This window comes from Hyaena hyaena, unplaced genomic scaffold (genome assembly GCF_003009895.1).
Source record: "Hyaena hyaena isolate Hyena2069 unplaced genomic scaffold, ASM300989v1 scaffold_287, whole genome shotgun sequence".
NCBI classification, from domain to species: Eukaryota; Metazoa; Chordata; class Mammalia; order Carnivora; family Hyaenidae; genus Hyaena; species Hyaena hyaena.
Window position 1 is genome coordinate 1,861,393 of NW_024080919.1, and position 17,359 is coordinate 1,878,751.

General features: G+C 43.8%; 1 protein-coding gene across 3 annotated transcripts in view; it reads left to right on the forward strand.

Moving 5' to 3' along the window:
- The first annotated feature begins 6,849 nt into the window (after nt 1-6,849).
- The window catches only part of PDE7A (phosphodiesterase 7A), a 123,203-nt gene continuing 112,693 nt past the window's right edge, over nt 6,850-17,359 (forward strand). For 2 of the 3 annotated variants that reach the window (XR_005530927.1, XM_039246961.1), the window contains exon 1: nt 6,850-7,033. Coding sequence is in view for 2 of the 3 variants with exons in the window: in XM_039246961.1 (XP_039102892.1) it covers nt 6,896-7,033 (138 nt within the window). In the remaining variant the exon portion in view is untranslated. The remainder of the gene's footprint in view (nt 7,034-17,359) is intronic. The other variant, XM_039246963.1, reaches the window with a different exon arrangement.

A 17,359-nucleotide genomic window follows, 5' to 3' on the forward strand; every position in this document is an offset into this window, starting at 1 on the left:
AAGTACTGGCAGCAAAAATGAAAGATAAATTGGATCTCTTCAAAATTCAACAATTTGGGGCATCAGACATTATCAAGAGAATGAAAGGATCACCCAAAGAATGAAAGAAAATGTTTAAAAATCACATATATGATAAGCAATTGATACATAGAACATATAAAGAGCTCCTAAAACTCAGCAACAAATAAGCTAATTCAAAAATGTGGAAAGGAGGCACTTGGGTAGCTCAGTCGGTTAAGTCTGACTTCAGATCTTGTGGTTTGTGAGTTCAAGTCTCACATCAGGCTCTGGGCTGATAGCTCAGAGCTTAGAGCCTGCTTCAGATTCTATGTCTCCCTCTCTCTTTGCCCCTCCCCTTCACTACTCTCTCTGTCTCTCTCAAAAATACATAAACATTAAAAATAATTTTAATGGGGAAAGGATTTGAATAGACTTTTCTCCAATGAAAATATAAAAATGGCCAATAAGCACAAGAAAACATGCTTAACATCATTAATCATAAGGGAAATTCAAATCAAACCTGTAATAAGATACCACTTCACATCCATTAGAATAGCTCTTATCAAAAAAAACAGAATACATGTGTTGGCCACAATGTGAAGTTGAAACCTTTATGCATTCCTGATAGGAATGTAAAATGGTGCAGCTGATGTGGAAAACCAAATGCCTGTTTCTCCAAAAATTAAATATAGAATTTCCATATGATCCAGCAACTGCACTTCTAGATATATATCTAAAAGAACTGAAAGCAGAAGCTCACACAGATATCGATACACTCATGTTCATAGCAGCACTAGTCACAGCACCCAAAAGGTAGGACAACCCAAATGTCTATTGATGGATGGATAAGCTGCATGTCTAAATACATTCATATAATGAAATATTACTCAGTCTTGAAAAGGAATGAAGTTCTGTTACATGCTACAACATAGATAAGGCGTGGAGACGCTGCTAAGAGCAATAAAGCAGACACAACAGGACAAATACTGTGTGATTCTACTTCTATAAGGTACCTGGAGTGGTCAAACTCATAGAGACAGAAAGTGAAATAGTGGTTACCAGGGACTGGTGGGGAAGAAAGGGTGAGTTATTGTTTAATAGGCACAGGGTTTCATTTTGGGATGATGAAAATTTCTGGATCTGTGTAGTGGTGATGTTTGCACAGCGTGAATGTAGTTACTGCAGCTGACTTCTATACCTAAAAATGGTTAAAACTGTAAATTTTATATTATGCATATTATACCACAATAAAAAATCAAAGCCTAGGTGGAGCTCAGGACAAGAGAGGTCTGTGTAAGGAATCCATTCTGCCATATAAGCTTCTCTGTGACTGGGGCCATGTGACCCAGCAGGTATGATGCTGAAGTGTCTGTGATAGGTTAGTGATACTGTATGAAGCTTTTGATAATCCTCTATTATTGAATCTGTTAGGATTTTGTAGCTAAGTTATGTCCTCTTCTTTATATAACTATTCCCTTTTTGAGAAATTGTTTTGGCTTACTACCAGGCCCCAGTAGAAACTGAACGCTTGACCATAAGTTACCAAATTACCTTGCGACCTAAGTAGCCCATAATATACCAAATGTATCCTGATACACCAAATCGTAAAGTTGGTTGTGTCCAGCGGTACTCCATCATTAAATACAAGTGGTATACATGAGATCAGGCTCAAGCAAGTCTCTTTTTTGAAATGTTTATTTATTTTGAGAGAGAGAGAGAGAGAGAGCATGAGCGGAGGAGGGCAGAGAGAGAATTCCAAGCGGGCTCCATGCTGTCAGCGCAGAGCCCAACGCAGGGCTCGAACTCATAGCCATGAGATCATGACCTGAGCCAAGATCAAGAGTTGGAATCTTTACCACCTGAGCCACCCAGGTGCCCCTAAGCAAGCCTTTTACGGCTCAAGTAAAACGCGTCCCAGTTGTCCATCATCTCTACCGCTCCCGCATTGCCTCCTCCCTCTCAGCTTTCACCCGAGGCATCGTGGCGAGGCCCCGTATCCTGTCGAGAGGCAGAAGAAACTATTTGGGGCCCACCTACGGCGGCCCCGTACTCTGTGGTGCAGAGCTAGATGGCTCCAGCACTAGTCCCGCTCTCCGGATGGTGCCGAAGGTGATGAAAATACTACGATGGGGAGAACCTGGAACACTGCACTTAATCGCTCGTTTTGTCTGAAAAGAAAGAGAGCTAAGTGTATGGATCATACTGATTCACGGGCATCGTCTGACTGGCCGGCTGGTCTGGAACCTGGAAGGAACATGATTGGAAAATCGATGACCACAGGAGGTCTGGGGAAGGGGCGTATGTGGATAGATTGAATGGGCAGAGTGTGTCTCGTGTGATTCCAAAGAGAAATTTCACTAGAGGACGATCATAATAGTCAGGTGAGTGATACATTCCGTATATGTCAGTCAGCCTTTTCTCCCGTTCCTCCCTGGCCCTGACCAACAGACTGGTGAACAAAGTGGCCATGATGGCATGATACGAGTGACATATGGGTTCAGCACACGTATTTCCACTCAACAAGGCCAATCTGGTTACCACTATTGCTAAGTGCCCAGTTTGCTAACAGCTGAGTCCAGGACTGAGCTTCCATTTCCTAGAGGTATCACCCATCCATAAGGTACATTGAATTGGGCTACTTTCATTACGGAATGGGCAGACCTTTTTTCTTATTGAATAGGTACTTCTTCTGAAAATGAATTTCCTTCCCCACTTGCAGTGCTTCTATCCAAACCACCAGGTACATATGGACTTATGCAATGTTTTACTCACCATTGTGTTATTCCAGATAGTGTTACTTATAACCAAGAAACCCATTTTACAACAAATAAAGTCAGCAATGGGTTCATGCTCATATAATTCACTAGTCTTAATTATGTTGCTTATTATCCTGAGATAGCTGGCTCAATAGGATGATTGAATGGCCTTTTTCTTTTCTTTTTCTTATGATAAAAATTTACTATTTAACCATTTATAATTATATACTTCAATGGCATTAAGTGTGCTGTCGTCACCACTATCTAGTTCCAAAACTTTTTCATCACCCCAAAAGGAAACCCCAAACCCACTAAGCAGTGACACCCCATCCCTCCCTCTCCTCAGTCCCTGGCAACCACTAATTGGCTTTCTGTCTCTATGGTTTGCCTATTCGGGGTAATTTATGTAAGTGAAATCATACAGTATGTAGCCTTTTGTATCTGGCTTCTCTCATTTGCCATATTTTCAAGGTTCATCCATGTTGCAGCATTGAAATGGCTTTTGGGAGACTCAATAATCTCTTCGTCTGGGTGGCGATACCTTGTGTACCCAGGGTAATGTTCTCCAAGTTTTGGCATATGTTCTAAGTTTAAATATGTATCCATGATTCAGGAATCAAGAGGTGGGACTGGAAGTGGATCCTGTTTTATCCCTAAGCAATCAAATGTAAGATTTTGCTTCCAATTCCTGCAGCTTTGGGTTTGCTTGTCCAGAGGTCTTAGTTCCCAAGGAAGGATGCTTCCAATAGGGTACAAAGCCAGAGTTCAATTAATCAACTGAGACTGCCTTGTGCCATTTAACCAGCATGCAAAGAAGGGGGTTACTCTCCCCTGCCTCGAGTGATTGATTTTGACTGTTAAGTTGGTCTTGAGTTGCTCTTACTTGGGAATATGCCTGGAATGCAGGAGATTCTTTGAGGGTGCTTCTTAGTATTCTCATACTCTGGGATATGGGTTAATGGAGAAAACACAACAACCCAACAGAAGTAGAACCTTTAGTCGCCCAGATTTTTCAGGAATAAAAATATGGGTTGCCGCAAAAGTGAAGGAACTATTATCTGCTAAGATGCTTGCTGAAGGCAAAGGGTACATTAAATTGGTATCGGGAAAAAATAAGAAAGTAGTTATAAGTAGTCATTATGATTACATTGCCAGATACAAGGACTAAAAATATTGTATTTCCCCTCATTTTGATATGAATACATTTGTGTATATATTAACCGATTTTTTTCCCCCTTCATTCCCCTAAGATGTGTTAATAGTGGATAACTTTATACCGTAGTATTTAAGTTACAGGACATCAAAGGAATAATATGACTTATCAAGAAGAGGGATGAACATCATTCGGAGACTGTATCCTCTTTTGGGGAGGGAGGAAGCTATCTTGGGCTGTATGAGAGATAGTTGCATCATATGGACATAAGCATGATTTTACTGTGATCTTTATTTGAAAATTAAGTATGATTTTAAAAAGTGTGTATGGATGTCAAGTCGACAAGAGTTTGGACCAGGGTGGGTTTGTACTATCAACTTAGCTAAGTTGGAACTACATTTTCCAGAATTCTCTTCTTTTTGGGGTTTTGGTTGGCAACAATAGAAATTTGCAAGATTTGAGAAGCGGAGGTAGAGCACCAGCCATTACACTCGGTAGGTCCATGCAGGGCCCCAGGCACTGCTGCAGTTTTACACATGATCTGCTGACTCACCTTACCAGCCAGGGGGTCAGTGGGGCTTGCAGGTCCTCTCGCTTCTCTGTCTTGGATGAGGCACAAGTACAGCAAATCTCTCTCTCTCTCTCTCTCCATAGATATACATATGTATATGCATATATGCAAACATACATTTACATATCACATATCTCCTATTAGTTCGTATTTCTGGAGAACCCTAATATGCTCCCCAATACTGTAAAGAACACTGAGAACAGATGAAGTTCTGATCTTGAGATACTGCATGGTGTGGTGGAAATACATGGTTCCGAAATCACAGAGAACAAAACTCAGTGGCACAAATGACTTATGGTCTTGGAAACTGATTCCTCATCTGTAGAATTGGTATCAAATTTTATATGTGTGACTACTGTGAAGGGTTACGTTAAACATTATATGTAGAAGACCTGTCGTGGCTCCCAGTGGGTGCACAGTAAATGTTAGCTCTCCTCTCTGCTGAAGGGAGATGCACTGTTTAATTAGTGCCGAGTCTTATCAAATGATTTAATGCAAGTGAGTCTCTTAGATGTTATTAAATGTGACAGTAATTTGGCATATACTGTATATATGACATGAATACAACCTCTGGGTGTTTAAAGGTATACACATTATTTGAGGTTAGTTCTGCCACTTATTTGAGTAAGACCTAGGGCAAATTATGTTTCCCTAAACCTAGTTTCAATTTAGATAGTATTATCTCATGGGGTTTTTGTCAGAACAAGAGAGGATGCTTAGCTTAATCCCAAGCCTACAGCAGATGCTCAGTGTATCTACTACATATTGTGGGAGTGATCAGGGTTTCCAAGAGGAATTGGGTCAGGTGTTGCACTAACGGTGAGGTTACCATCTAGTGAAGACAATATCCATGAAACCACAGTGGAAGTTCTATTTCTTTTAATAGTAGCAGAGAAGTAGAAAAATAACGGTGGAAGAGGTAGAAAGTTTTACGTGATGTAAAAGAAACAGATGCTGCGGAAAGATGATAAAGGGTTTTGCAAACTTTTATTGATTTATGGACCCATGAGCAGTTGATACCTGGGGTCTTCAGGAATGATCTGCCAGCTTGCCAGCGGCTAGCCATAGCAAACAGGTGGAAGGGTGGGTGCCCTGAGGGCAGAGCCGAATCAACAATTTTGCCAGCAGGAAAGAGCCTATTCAGGCTGACACCCAGGGGCTGCAGCGTATCCGGAACAATGGGTTGCAGTTTGGGGAGAAATTTGACAAAATGAGCCTGCAAATGGCATATCCCGCTTACAAACCAGGTCAAGAGCCTCTTTACTCTCTCTGCTTTCTAAAAATCAAAGGCAACAAACAAAAACGGTTTTGGTAAACGGTCACGCAGGATCCTTTTTTCCTTTGTCTTCTCAGTGTCATCCTTCCTTTCTCATTTTTTCCAGGGCACACTCTCCCTTCTTCTTTCTCCGGTCCCGGAGTTTCCCCGGGCCCCCTGCCCCCTTCTCGGCCCCGCCCGTGTGCCCTCCGCCCGGGACGGCCCCGGGGCCCGCACCTGTGCGGGGACAGCCCCGGCCGGGCCCCGCCGGGACGGGCAGGGACGCAGCGCGTGGCACGGGGCGCGCGGCCCGTGACGTCACTGTCGCAGCGGCCCCCAGCGAAGCCCGAGGACGGGGACTGAAGGCGCGAGGCCCCGCGGCGGCCCGCGCTCGGGTGCCCGGGGTCCGGAGGCCCGGACCTCGCGCGTAGCCCGGCCGAGCCCACCCCCCGCCCGCGGCGCGCTCGGACGCAAGAGTTTAGCCATGAGGGGAACGTCCCCAAACGCGGGGCCTCGCGCGCACGCGCCGTGTGTGGCGGGCCGCGACGGGAGAGCGGGGCGGGGGCTCTGGGGTGAGGGGGGGTGCGGCGGGAGGGGCCGGGCCGACTGCGCCGCGGACGAGGGCGGCCCCCCCCACCCCCGGCCGCCGCCGCCGCTCGCCCGTCTCCCCGGGCGCTGCGGAGGCGCGGGGCCTGCGGCGCGGCGTCGTGACGTCAGCGTGGCGGCGCCCGTGGTTGGCGCCCCGTCCGCGGCCGCAAAGTGTGAATTACGCCGGGCGCGCGCCGGCGGCCGAGTGGAGTCGGGCTCCGGGGAGGGAGGGGCGGCGGCGGCCCGCGCGGAGGCTGCTCGCGGCCCCGGACGACCCGGGCCTCGCCGCCGGCGCTCCTGCGGTCGCCGCTGCTCTCCCGCCGCGCCCGGCCGCGGAGACCCGGGCGGCGGGGCGCGCTCTCCGACTCTGCCGGGGCCGCCCCCGCCCGCAGCCCGGCGCGCGCCGCTCCCCGCCGCCGCCGCCGCCCGCCGCCCGCCCGCGCGGAGCGTCGGCGTGAGCGCGGCCCCCGGCCCGGGTCGGCGCCCGCCCGCCCTGCCCCCGCCTCGGCCGGCGCCCCCGAGCCGCGGCCCCTTCCCCGCGCCGGGGCCGGGGGGCAGGGCGGGCGTGTTCAATGGAAGTATGTTACCAGCTGCCGGTGCTGCCCCTGGACAGGCCGGTCCCCCAGCACGTCCTCAGCCGCCGGGGGGCCATCAGCTTCAGCTCCAGCTCCGCGCTCTTCGGCTGCCCCAACCCCCGGCAGCTCTCGCAGGTAACCGCCGCGGGGCCCCCGCCGGGGGGCTGCTCGCTTTTGTCCCCCCCATCCCCCCCCCGGGCTCCCAGCCACTTACCCCGGACCCCGCAGGCCCATTGTTTGGGGATTTCTCCGCCGGCCTCGCGATTCCACAGCCTTTCCCTTTACCCTCCGGCTTTACACGCCGACCCCCCGCCTTCCCCGACCGCCCCCGCTCCCAGCCCGGGTGGGCTTTGGGGTCCTTCGGCCCTTCGGCCCCCGTACCCGCGCCTGGAGCTTCAGGCGTGACCGCTTTCCGCCCTCCCTGGCGCTGCGTCCGGCGGTCGGGCCCCTGCAGCCTCAGCGGCGGCCCCGGCGCGCCCGCCCCTCCCCCGCGCCCCCGCCTGCGCGCCCCGCGCCCCCCACCTGCGCGCCCCGCGCCCCCCCGCAGGAGGCCGGTTCCCCCGCGCCGTCCCAGCTCCTCCGCGTCCGCGGATGGACCTTAAGTGCTTTGAAAGAACAGTGTCGAGAGTGCTTCTCTGAAGCTTCAGGTTCCGCAAAGTTGATGCATCAATTTTGGTTTCAAATTGATCAGGAGATTTTAGGAGAGAAACTCCCCGTGAGCACTCGCAGGAAGACTTCGGGTTGAATGGTGCAATTCCAGTGGCGCCCGAGAATTTCGGTTTTTCGCTATGGTGATGCTGTTGGCCCAACTCCTGAGCTCTGGCGGATTTTGACTTCCAGGGGGCGAAAACAGTCTTGTTTGCATTTGAACTAAGTGCCCTCCATTTCTGCTTTCAGAATGTTAAGTGTTCTTGGTTAGTTTTTAATTCAATTAATTTTATTTTTGCTATTGGTTAGTATTAGTACCTTTTAGTAAGCATATTTTCTTTCTCCAATTGTAGATGTCTTGAGCCGGGTCTGGATTTTTTTTTTTTTTTTAACCTGGTAGTGTGGATAGTACCTGGTAGAGACTTTGCTTATGATAGGTGTGTCCAGTATCTGTCATTTGCTTCTTTGAATTGTAGAGAGAGCAAGAGACCATTTGGATTTTTCTCTGAATTGTTTTTATTTAAAATCAGATTTATTTCATGGGACAAGATGGTATGCTGATGAGGTCAGAGCCAACTTTAATGATTACTGTAATAGTTGAAATAATAGTCCGTTGTTATCTTGAAAGTTAGGTCCATGCTCTCTGCCTTTATAGTACTGCTTAAAGCATTTTCAAGTTGCAAAATTAATGTAGGAGAAATGTTAATGCATTACTGGAAAAGGTTTTTAATGGTAGTAATTAAGGGTCTTTAATGGTAGTAACTTTTTTCACTTAGAAATATTATTTTACTGGCTCAGACTACAGGCACATAACTAATACCCATTTCTAGTTCAGTCTACATAATAAAGATGGACAATAATCATTTACAAAATACAGAAAAAGTCACTTGTGCTCCCTGAGGAGAAAATGAATGAGAAAGGAGATTCCAAGAGCATTAAAACAAGTAAGGCTGACACCAGGGTTTTTACCAGTTGTCTTAATTAATCCTCAGAGACCAATTTTAAGCCCTATTCCTCTTTGACTCATTTCCTAGCCTTAGGTTTAAATGGGTAATGGAATTTTAAAAATATGATTGTGGCAGATGAAGCAAATACTGTAGAGTCACACCATCTCTTACTCCTAAAACTTAAAAAAAATTTTTTTTCTACACCCCAAATATAGGAACTTGTGAAAATTTGAACAGAAAGTTTCTTGAATTAGCACTTTTTTCGAATCGTTGTCCAACATTAAAATGAAGATAAACTACCATGGGCTGAAATGGGTATATTTATCATTATTACCAAGACTTTGAGTATCCTTTAATACTAAAGCATATGTAGCTAGTGATTTCTTTAATCCTAGATGGGAATGTGTAATAGAAAAAAAAAAAGTATAAAATTTTGGAATCTAATTCAGAGCTCTGTAAAATAAATATTTGATTAGATCAGAACCCTTGAATCTTCAGTTCCTAAGTCTAAAGCTATAGAAATTAAAAAAACTGAGGTGGTTTTGTCGTTTCTTTTAATATTAAAAAAAAAAAAACACCTGGTTTTATTAAGTGCCTACGAAGTTATTTTTCTGAGTTTTTCTATTTTAGAATATGTTCAAAACTAGCAGTCTTTTTAGTTCTTCATGTTCACCGTAATATTGGAAACCATCTCATAGTAGGTACTTAGTACTTGTTGGATGAGTGAATACATTACGAAGCTGTCTCTGACTGAGCATCAGTTTTAAATAGGAAAACAATGCAAGGACTTTTATCAAGATACAGCAGTAATTCATTTGTCCAGAACTTGGTTTGGAACTTGTAACTGCAGACTTTAAGAGGTTCAGGAAATAGGTAGAAGACGAGCAACCAAGCAACCAAAATGTAGATCGGAGGATCCTCTCAAAGCCTGTGTGTTTAGGTAAAATTCTGACAAACTTGTTTCGCAAGTAGCCGCAAATTTGAAGGGGGTTGGCGGCGGCTGGAGTCAGGTTCACACTGATTCCAGCAGAAGCTGACCGCTGATACACCGGAGCTGGGGATCAGAAGGAAGACTCTTCGAAGGCAGCAACTTTTAAAAAGGAACCCTGGGGACATAGAGTTTAGGAGCCTGAGTTCTGTACAACACAGTATTATCAGTCAAAATAAGGTTTAATTGAACCTGTTTTTAAAAATTGAAAGATTCCTACTTAAAAAAGAAATCTCCATGCCAAACAATGGAAGTGTTGGTGCTTGAATGGATAAGAGCGAGTTTTCTGAAAAATTCATTTCTTTGGAACACCAGCTCTCGCAAGGATGCCAAGTAAATGAGGCGTTAACCTCTTGTTTTAAACTGGACATGTGCTACTTTCTTGAAGGTTAATATGAGTTTTGTGAATTATTTGAAAAAATCAGGATAAGAAGAAGCTCGTTTTGCCATTTTGGGATATCTGTTGTTGATAGCTGAGATTAAAGACTTATCTTGCAGAATAAAGTTCTTATTTAGAAAAAATATTGTGAGCGCAGAAATTGTCTTGTTCCCTGCGGTGTCCACGGGTGCTCTGCATAGCTAGGTGCTCAGTAAGTGTGGAGGCTGAGTCGGCGTAGCAATGGCACCCCACAGCATGCACCTGCAGTTATTTTAGTCCGATTTTGTAAGCACTGGAGAGAAATATTATTTGCATTAGAAATTTGTGGTCTCATTTTTATTTTATTTTATTTTATTAATACTTTTATTTATTTCTGAGAGAGAGAGACAGCGTGAGCAGGGGAGGGTCAGAGAGAGAGGGGAGACACAGAATCTGAAGCAGGCTCCAGGCTCTGAGCTGTCAGCACAGAGCCCGACGTGGGGCTCGAACCCACGAACCGCGAGATCATGACCTGAGCCAGAGTCGGACGCTTAACCGACTGAGCCACCCAGGCGCCCCTGTGGTCTCATTTTTAAAAGTTATTATAAATCAATGGTATGTATTATCATGGGACAAAATACTGGGATCTATCTTTTTGAAGGCGTTTTATTTTTAGAGCAGTTTTAAGTTCACAGCGCAACTGAGTGGAAGGCAAAGAGATGTCCCATACGCTTTCTGACCTGGTGCAAACACAGTCTACCCCGGTACCAACATCCCCCAGCAGGGTAGTGCTTTTGTTACACTTGCTGAACCTACATTGCTGCATCGTTACCACCCAGAGTCCATAGTTTACACTAGGGTTTATTTGTGGTGTCTCTCTCCTTTTTTTTTTTTTTTAATACAGGAACGATTCCACAAATATTTACTAAACACCTTCTGAGAATGAGGCTCCTTATGTTGAATACTAAGAAAATGTAAAGAATTAGTAATTGAAAAAAAAATCACTTGTGATGGGGGCACCTGGGTGGCTCAGTCGGTAGAGCGTCCAACTCTTGGTTTTAGCTCAGGCCATGATCTCAGGTTCCTGGGTTCTAGCCCCGCCTCCAGCTGTGGAGCCGGCTTGGTCTTCTCTTTCTCTCCCTCTCTCTCTGCCCCCCCCCCCCCGTTCAATCTCTCTCTCAAATAAAAGGAAACAACTTGTGAGTCTGCCAACCTAACCAAGTTTTTCTTTGATGCATTATATTCCTTATGCACAAACATTTTTCACTTACAGTCATAGTGTACATCTCTGTTGTCATTAGCAGTGTTCTTAGTATACGACAAGTTATCAAGGTCCCGTATGTGCTGGAACAGTTCAGAGTCCTTTGGATAAAAGTTGTTACTTTAAAAAGGCTTGCAGGATTGTGGTAGGGAAAAGAAAATGGGTATATGTGATGGAATTTTTTATCGTAGTTATCAAGGTGTAATGAGACTATAGGAAGGTATACCCAGATTTCCTGGATAAATCAGGGAGAGACTCACATGGTAATTGGGGCTTAGGCCAGAGCCTGAAGATTAAGTGGATAAAAGGGTGCATGTAGGGGGCGGAGGGTAGAGGGTGGCCCAGGTAGCTGTGTAGATCAGCACTACCTAACAGAACTTGTGATGATGGAAATTTTCTCTGTGGTATCCACTGTTATAGTCACTATCCGCGTGCAGCTAGGTAAGCACTTGAAATGTGGGTTGTCTGACTGAGGAACTGAATTGTGAATTCTGTTTTATTTAAGTAGCTGCATATGGGTAGTGGCTACTGTCTGAATACAGTGTAGTTTTATGTATACCTAATGAACATTAGTAGTGATGATGTGTTGGTCTATGAGTAACATATCCTCTGAATGTTGAACGTTAGAATTATTTCAGATCTTGCTGTTGTACATAAAACTTTAATACCTTCGCACATGTTTGATAAAGTCTTTGGAATGGGATCACTAGGTTGGGTCAAGAGGTAAGAATATATTTTGGTTTCCTAGAATGCTCTATCCCTACTTAGATAAGTGATTATCTCTCTTTCATTATAATATTATAATGGTTATAATATTATAAGTTAAAATACTATATAATTATTTAATACAGATTTTATAAATATTTTATGAACATTTGTGTAAATGTTTTGCTATGTCAGTAGAAGCACTGTGGTATGCTGAGTTTGTTTCAGTTTGCAGGAAGCAAAAATGTACTCTTTCTGAAGCGGTTCTGTGCATTTGCATTTCTTTTGTCAAATTTTATTTGCATATCTTGTGCTTATTTGCAAGAGCTATTATATTTCAAGTATCAGTTTGCAAATGTGCTTTATTTCAAATCGCTGTTACCGTAGTAGTAGTAGTTGCTGCCTCTTCACAAGACAGTACAGGGGGTGGTGGGAGCAGTTGGTGGGCACTCTGGAAGTCGTTCCGTTGCTGACACCTTCCCCTGTACATTCTCCAAACACTTGTTTTTGTTGGGATCTTGGTTTCATTTTTCTGTTTTCAGAAAAGTTTCATACTTAAAAAAATTTTTTTTAATGTTTATTTATTTTTGGTAGACAGAGAGAATACAAGCAGGAGAGGAGACAGAGGGAGAGACAGAATCCGAAGCAGGCTCCAGGCTCTGAGCTGTCCGCACAGAGCCCTATGCGGGGCTCAAACCCACAGACCATGAGATCGTGACCTGAGCTGAAGTCGGATGTTAGCCGACTGAGCCACCCAGGCGCCCCAAGTTTCATACTTTGATTTAAATTTAATACTATCATGTTCGGCTCTTACTTCTGAGGTAATATATATTTATGGTATACTTCAAATAATATGCTCAAACATAATATTAATGTAAATCTATAGTGCATTTGGAGTGTTGTTCTGATTGAGGAGTAGGGTGTTCAGATTGCTAGTTTATAGGCTGTTATCAGGAACACGTTTAGTCTATGGGACATGATTTGAAGAGGTTTTAGACTTATGCCTAGATTTTGTTGCTTTGTTGCTTTGCTTAGAGTTCCATCAGCTGTCCATACTGTCTACCCAGGAATTCTTTTTTAAACACAGATGTCCTCGCAAGAGGTAAAATATTAAGTCCTTTTCAGGATTTACAAAGATTTTGGATGGAAACGAGAGGTATCATCCATTCTCTTTGAAGCAATTTGATAAGACTTCTGATAATATATTAGGGTAAGTTTCAACCCTTCTTCCCTTCCTTTTGTTTTCTTTTCATGAAGAAAAATTTTAGAATAATTTTAGAGAATTGACTTCTAGGGAAGTCAGTTTTTCTAGGGAACTCTAGACAAGTTTGAGAAGAAAAGAGCTAAAGAAAGAGGAAGTAGACAAAGCTTAATTCAGATTTTTGCTTGGGACTATTGATAGCCATTTAGTTAGACTAAATATACTTAGGAAATTTAGGTGATAAATAACTCCAATTGTATGCAGATATTAAGGAATTTAATTTTCTGTACTAAAGACTGTTTATATGAAATCTAATTTTGTTAGAAGTTGTTTGACTAAAGATCTTTAAAATCTAGGCATTCTTACATTGCCTTTGGCCATTCCAGAAAAGTTGAACAGTTAATTTTTAATCATCTAATTTAGAAACAACTTAAAGCTTTTTCATTGTACATATTACTCGTATCTCATGATTAATTTGAATTGAGAGAGAAAATTGAGTGTTTATTCTCTTCTTCAGTTAAATGGCCTGTTCTTGCCTACATGTAACACAGACCTTGTTGATTTTCATAGTGTTGTCGTATGTGTCTTTCAAAAGGTTGTTCACAAAATAAATGATACTTTTGCGTATTTGCACTCAGGTGTAATACACGAGGAAAGGAGGTAGATCCGTAGCCTATGAGGAAAGGAAAAAAAAACCCCAGCTACATTTGTGGATGGGTCTCTGAGGCTTACAGAGCTTCGTTTTAGCTGCTGGCAGGTAGCCTTCCCCGCGGGCCCGCGCCGGCGGTCTCGTGCTTGAAATCCCAAGGGTCTCGGGTCTCCCTGCGGGTGTGAGCAGGGATTTCGGAGGACCGCTGCGGGCCGCCCCCTGCCGGCGGGGAGGGCCCTTCGTCTCGGGCGAAGGCGCGGCCGAGGGGGGACGGCAGCCGCCGGGGCCGCCGCGCGTCTGCGCTCGGCGCTCGGGCCCGACGCCGTGTGAAGTGCGTGGCGCGCGGCGCGTAGCGGGCGCAGGGGCCTGCGTGCTGGCGGTTTCCGGCTGGCCTGTCGTGGCCCGCACGCTCGCTGGCAGCCCGGCCTCGTCGCTGCGGGTGCGCGGGAGGCGGCCCGTCTCCGCGGCTGTTGGCTCCTGGATCCGGATGCGGAAGACGAAGCGGATGCTTGGAAGCGGTACCTTTCGCTCTGGGCTTCTCAGCCTACCTCTGGACTGTATTCTAGATGCCGCCTCCTGGGGACGCGACTAGCTCAGGTCGTACTCGGAGGAGAGTTACCCAGATGACGAGGTGATCTGAAAGCATGTTGTTCGATATGCGGCCGAAGGAATCGGAGACAGGCCGCTTGCAGACGGGAAGCTCGCGGATTCGCGCCGGGGGCCAGCCGGCGAGACGAGGCGGCGGGGGTCAGCGGGGGTGCTGTTCGCTTGCGTGCTCTTGACCGCTAAGCCCTGTTCCTGCTTGGGGAGCGCCGTCGGTACACGGGAGAAGGTGCGAGCCTCAAGTTGTCGCTTGTCAGAGGCAACACGGCTACGTCGTGGAAGTGGATTAGATCCCGGGTCACTCTCACCTGACCCTGAGGCCTCTGCGTTCTCCTCTACTTTTACGACGTGGGAAAAGGATGTTACCGCAGAGAGTAGAATGGGACGAATAGGTAAAAACAGTAGGAAATAGGGAGATCTGTGAGTAATCACACTAATAAAGAAATGCAAACTAAAAGAATGATACTGATTTTTGCTTAAGTATATGACATGAAGACGACACTATGCACTACTAATAGGATTATAAATTACAAATTTCCTGAAAAGTAATTTGGCAGTTGAATAAAAAAATTAATACTTTCCCTTACTTTACTTTTGGGAATCCCTCCTCAGCAAATAGCTAGAAATGTAGATAAAGTTGGGTCTTCAAGGATACTCATCACGTATTCATCACCGTGAAAAATTGGGAGCAGTAAGTAATTTATAAATGATTAAATAAATTATAATATTGTGAGTACCTACTATTTATTATTCTATTTATGTAACCACAAAAATGCTTTGAAGAATTTAAAGGATATATGATAACTAGTTTCCAAATGATTGAATAAAAGTTAATATTTCTTATTGGTATATTATGTATACACTAAAATACCTTAAAGAATTTGAAGAATACGTAATTGCACGGGAAATTGCCTATAACATAATTAAGTGGAAAAAAACCAAACCAAACTGAGTATCAACAATTTATCCCAATTTGGTTTAAAACTAAATCACAAAATATGTACATATCTACACACCATGCATTCTCACAAAAAGGAAAAAAAAAGCCAGATGTATCCCCAAATGCTAACTGAAGCTATCTCTGGATGTTACATTTTAACTAATTTTTAACGTTTTGTTTAGAATTTTGTGTAATTTTGCCATTGTTCTTTTTGTAGCATGAATCTTTTTAATCATAATAGTCCTAGAAAAAGTGTAACAAGTTGTATTTGGGCCCAGATCTCCGACAGAGATGTCCCAACAGAGAGCAGACTCCTTCATGAGATTATAAATTGGCAACAGCTTCAGAGATACCTGGGTAAGGGTATTATCAAAGGGATTGACTCTTCTGGTTCCTTCCAACTTCATGATATTGTATAATTTCTTTGAGCAACTCAATTATATGCATGATAGGTAGTTTTGTATAACTCTAATAAGTATAAAGTAGTTTCATTCTCCATGGGAGATGTTGAGAAGTAAATTTGAGTGTAATTATTTAAAAAAAAAAACAACAAAGCTGGAAGTATCACAATTCCAGATTTCAAGTTATAGCTACAAAACTGTAGTAATCAAAACAGTATCGTACTGGCATAAAAGTAGACACATAGCAATGGAACAGACTAGAAGCCCCAGAAATAAACTCTTGATTATATGGTCAATTAATTGATGACAAAGAAGGCAAGAATATGGGGAAAAGACAGTCTCTGTAATAAATGGTGCTGGGAAAACTGGACAGCTATGTATTAAAAAAAAAGACACTGGACTACCTTTTAACATCATACACAAAAATAAACTCAAAATGAATTAAAGACCTAAATGTAAAACCCCAAACCATAAAAACCTTAGAAGAAAACACAGGCAGTAATATCTTTGACATTGGTAACAGCAACAGTTTTCTAGGTATGTCTCCTTAAAGCAAGGGAAACAAAAGCAAAAATAAACTGTTGGGACCACATCGAAATAAAGAGCTTTTGCACAGCAAAGGGAACCATCAGTAGGCGAAAAAGGCAGCCTGCAGAATAGGAGAAGATAATTCGCTCTCTCTAGTAAGCAGTTAATATACAAAATATGTAAAGAACTTTTACAACCCAGTACCAAAAAAACAATCTGATTAAGAAATGGGCACAGGACATAGACATTTTTCCAAAGAAGACCTATAGATGGACAACGGATGTGAAAAGATGCTCAGCATCGCTCATCATCAGGGAAAGGCAAATCAAAACCAGCGGGAGATCACCACACACTTGTCAGAATGGCTAAAATCAAAATGATGTGAAATAATGAGAGGATGTAGAGAAAAAGTAATTCTTGTGCATGGTTGATGGGAACGTAAATTAATGCAGCTACTGTGGGAAACAGTATGGAGATTCCTCAAAAACTTAGTAATGTCTTATCTAACAATTCCACTACTTGGTATTTACCCAAAGGAAACAAAAACACTAATTTGAAAAGGTACACTGTATGTTTATTGCAGCATTATTTACAGTAACCAAGTTATGGAAGTTACCTAACTGTCCATCAGTTGATGAATGGATAAGGAAGATGGATGTGTACACATATACACACTGGAATATTGCTCAGCCATAAAAAAAGATGGGATTGTGCCATCTGAGACAACATGGATGGACCTAGAATGTATAGTACTAAGTGAAATAAGTCAGAGAAAGACAAATACCATATGAATTCACTCATAAGTGGGGTCTTTACAAAAATAAACAAAGGTAGATCTATAAATACAAAGAACAAACTGGTATTTGTCAGAGGGAAGGGGGTAGAGGGGGTTAGGCAAAATGGGTAAAAGGGAGTGGGAGATACAGGTTTCCAGTTATAGAATGAATAATTCATGGGAATAAACGGCACAGCATAAGGAAGGTAGTCAGTGATACTGTAATAAGAATGTATGGGGACAGATGGTAGCTACACTTGTGATGAGCACAGCATAATGTATACACTTCTCACATCTCTGTGTTGTGCACCTGAAGCTGCCTTAACAGTATATGTCAACTATACTAAAATATATATATTTATAGTTATTGTTTTGAAGAGCTATTTGATGACAGCCTGTGCAGAGACCTTAAACAATCTCCGTGGCACAATGAATAGAGATCGTTAGGAGTTAAGTC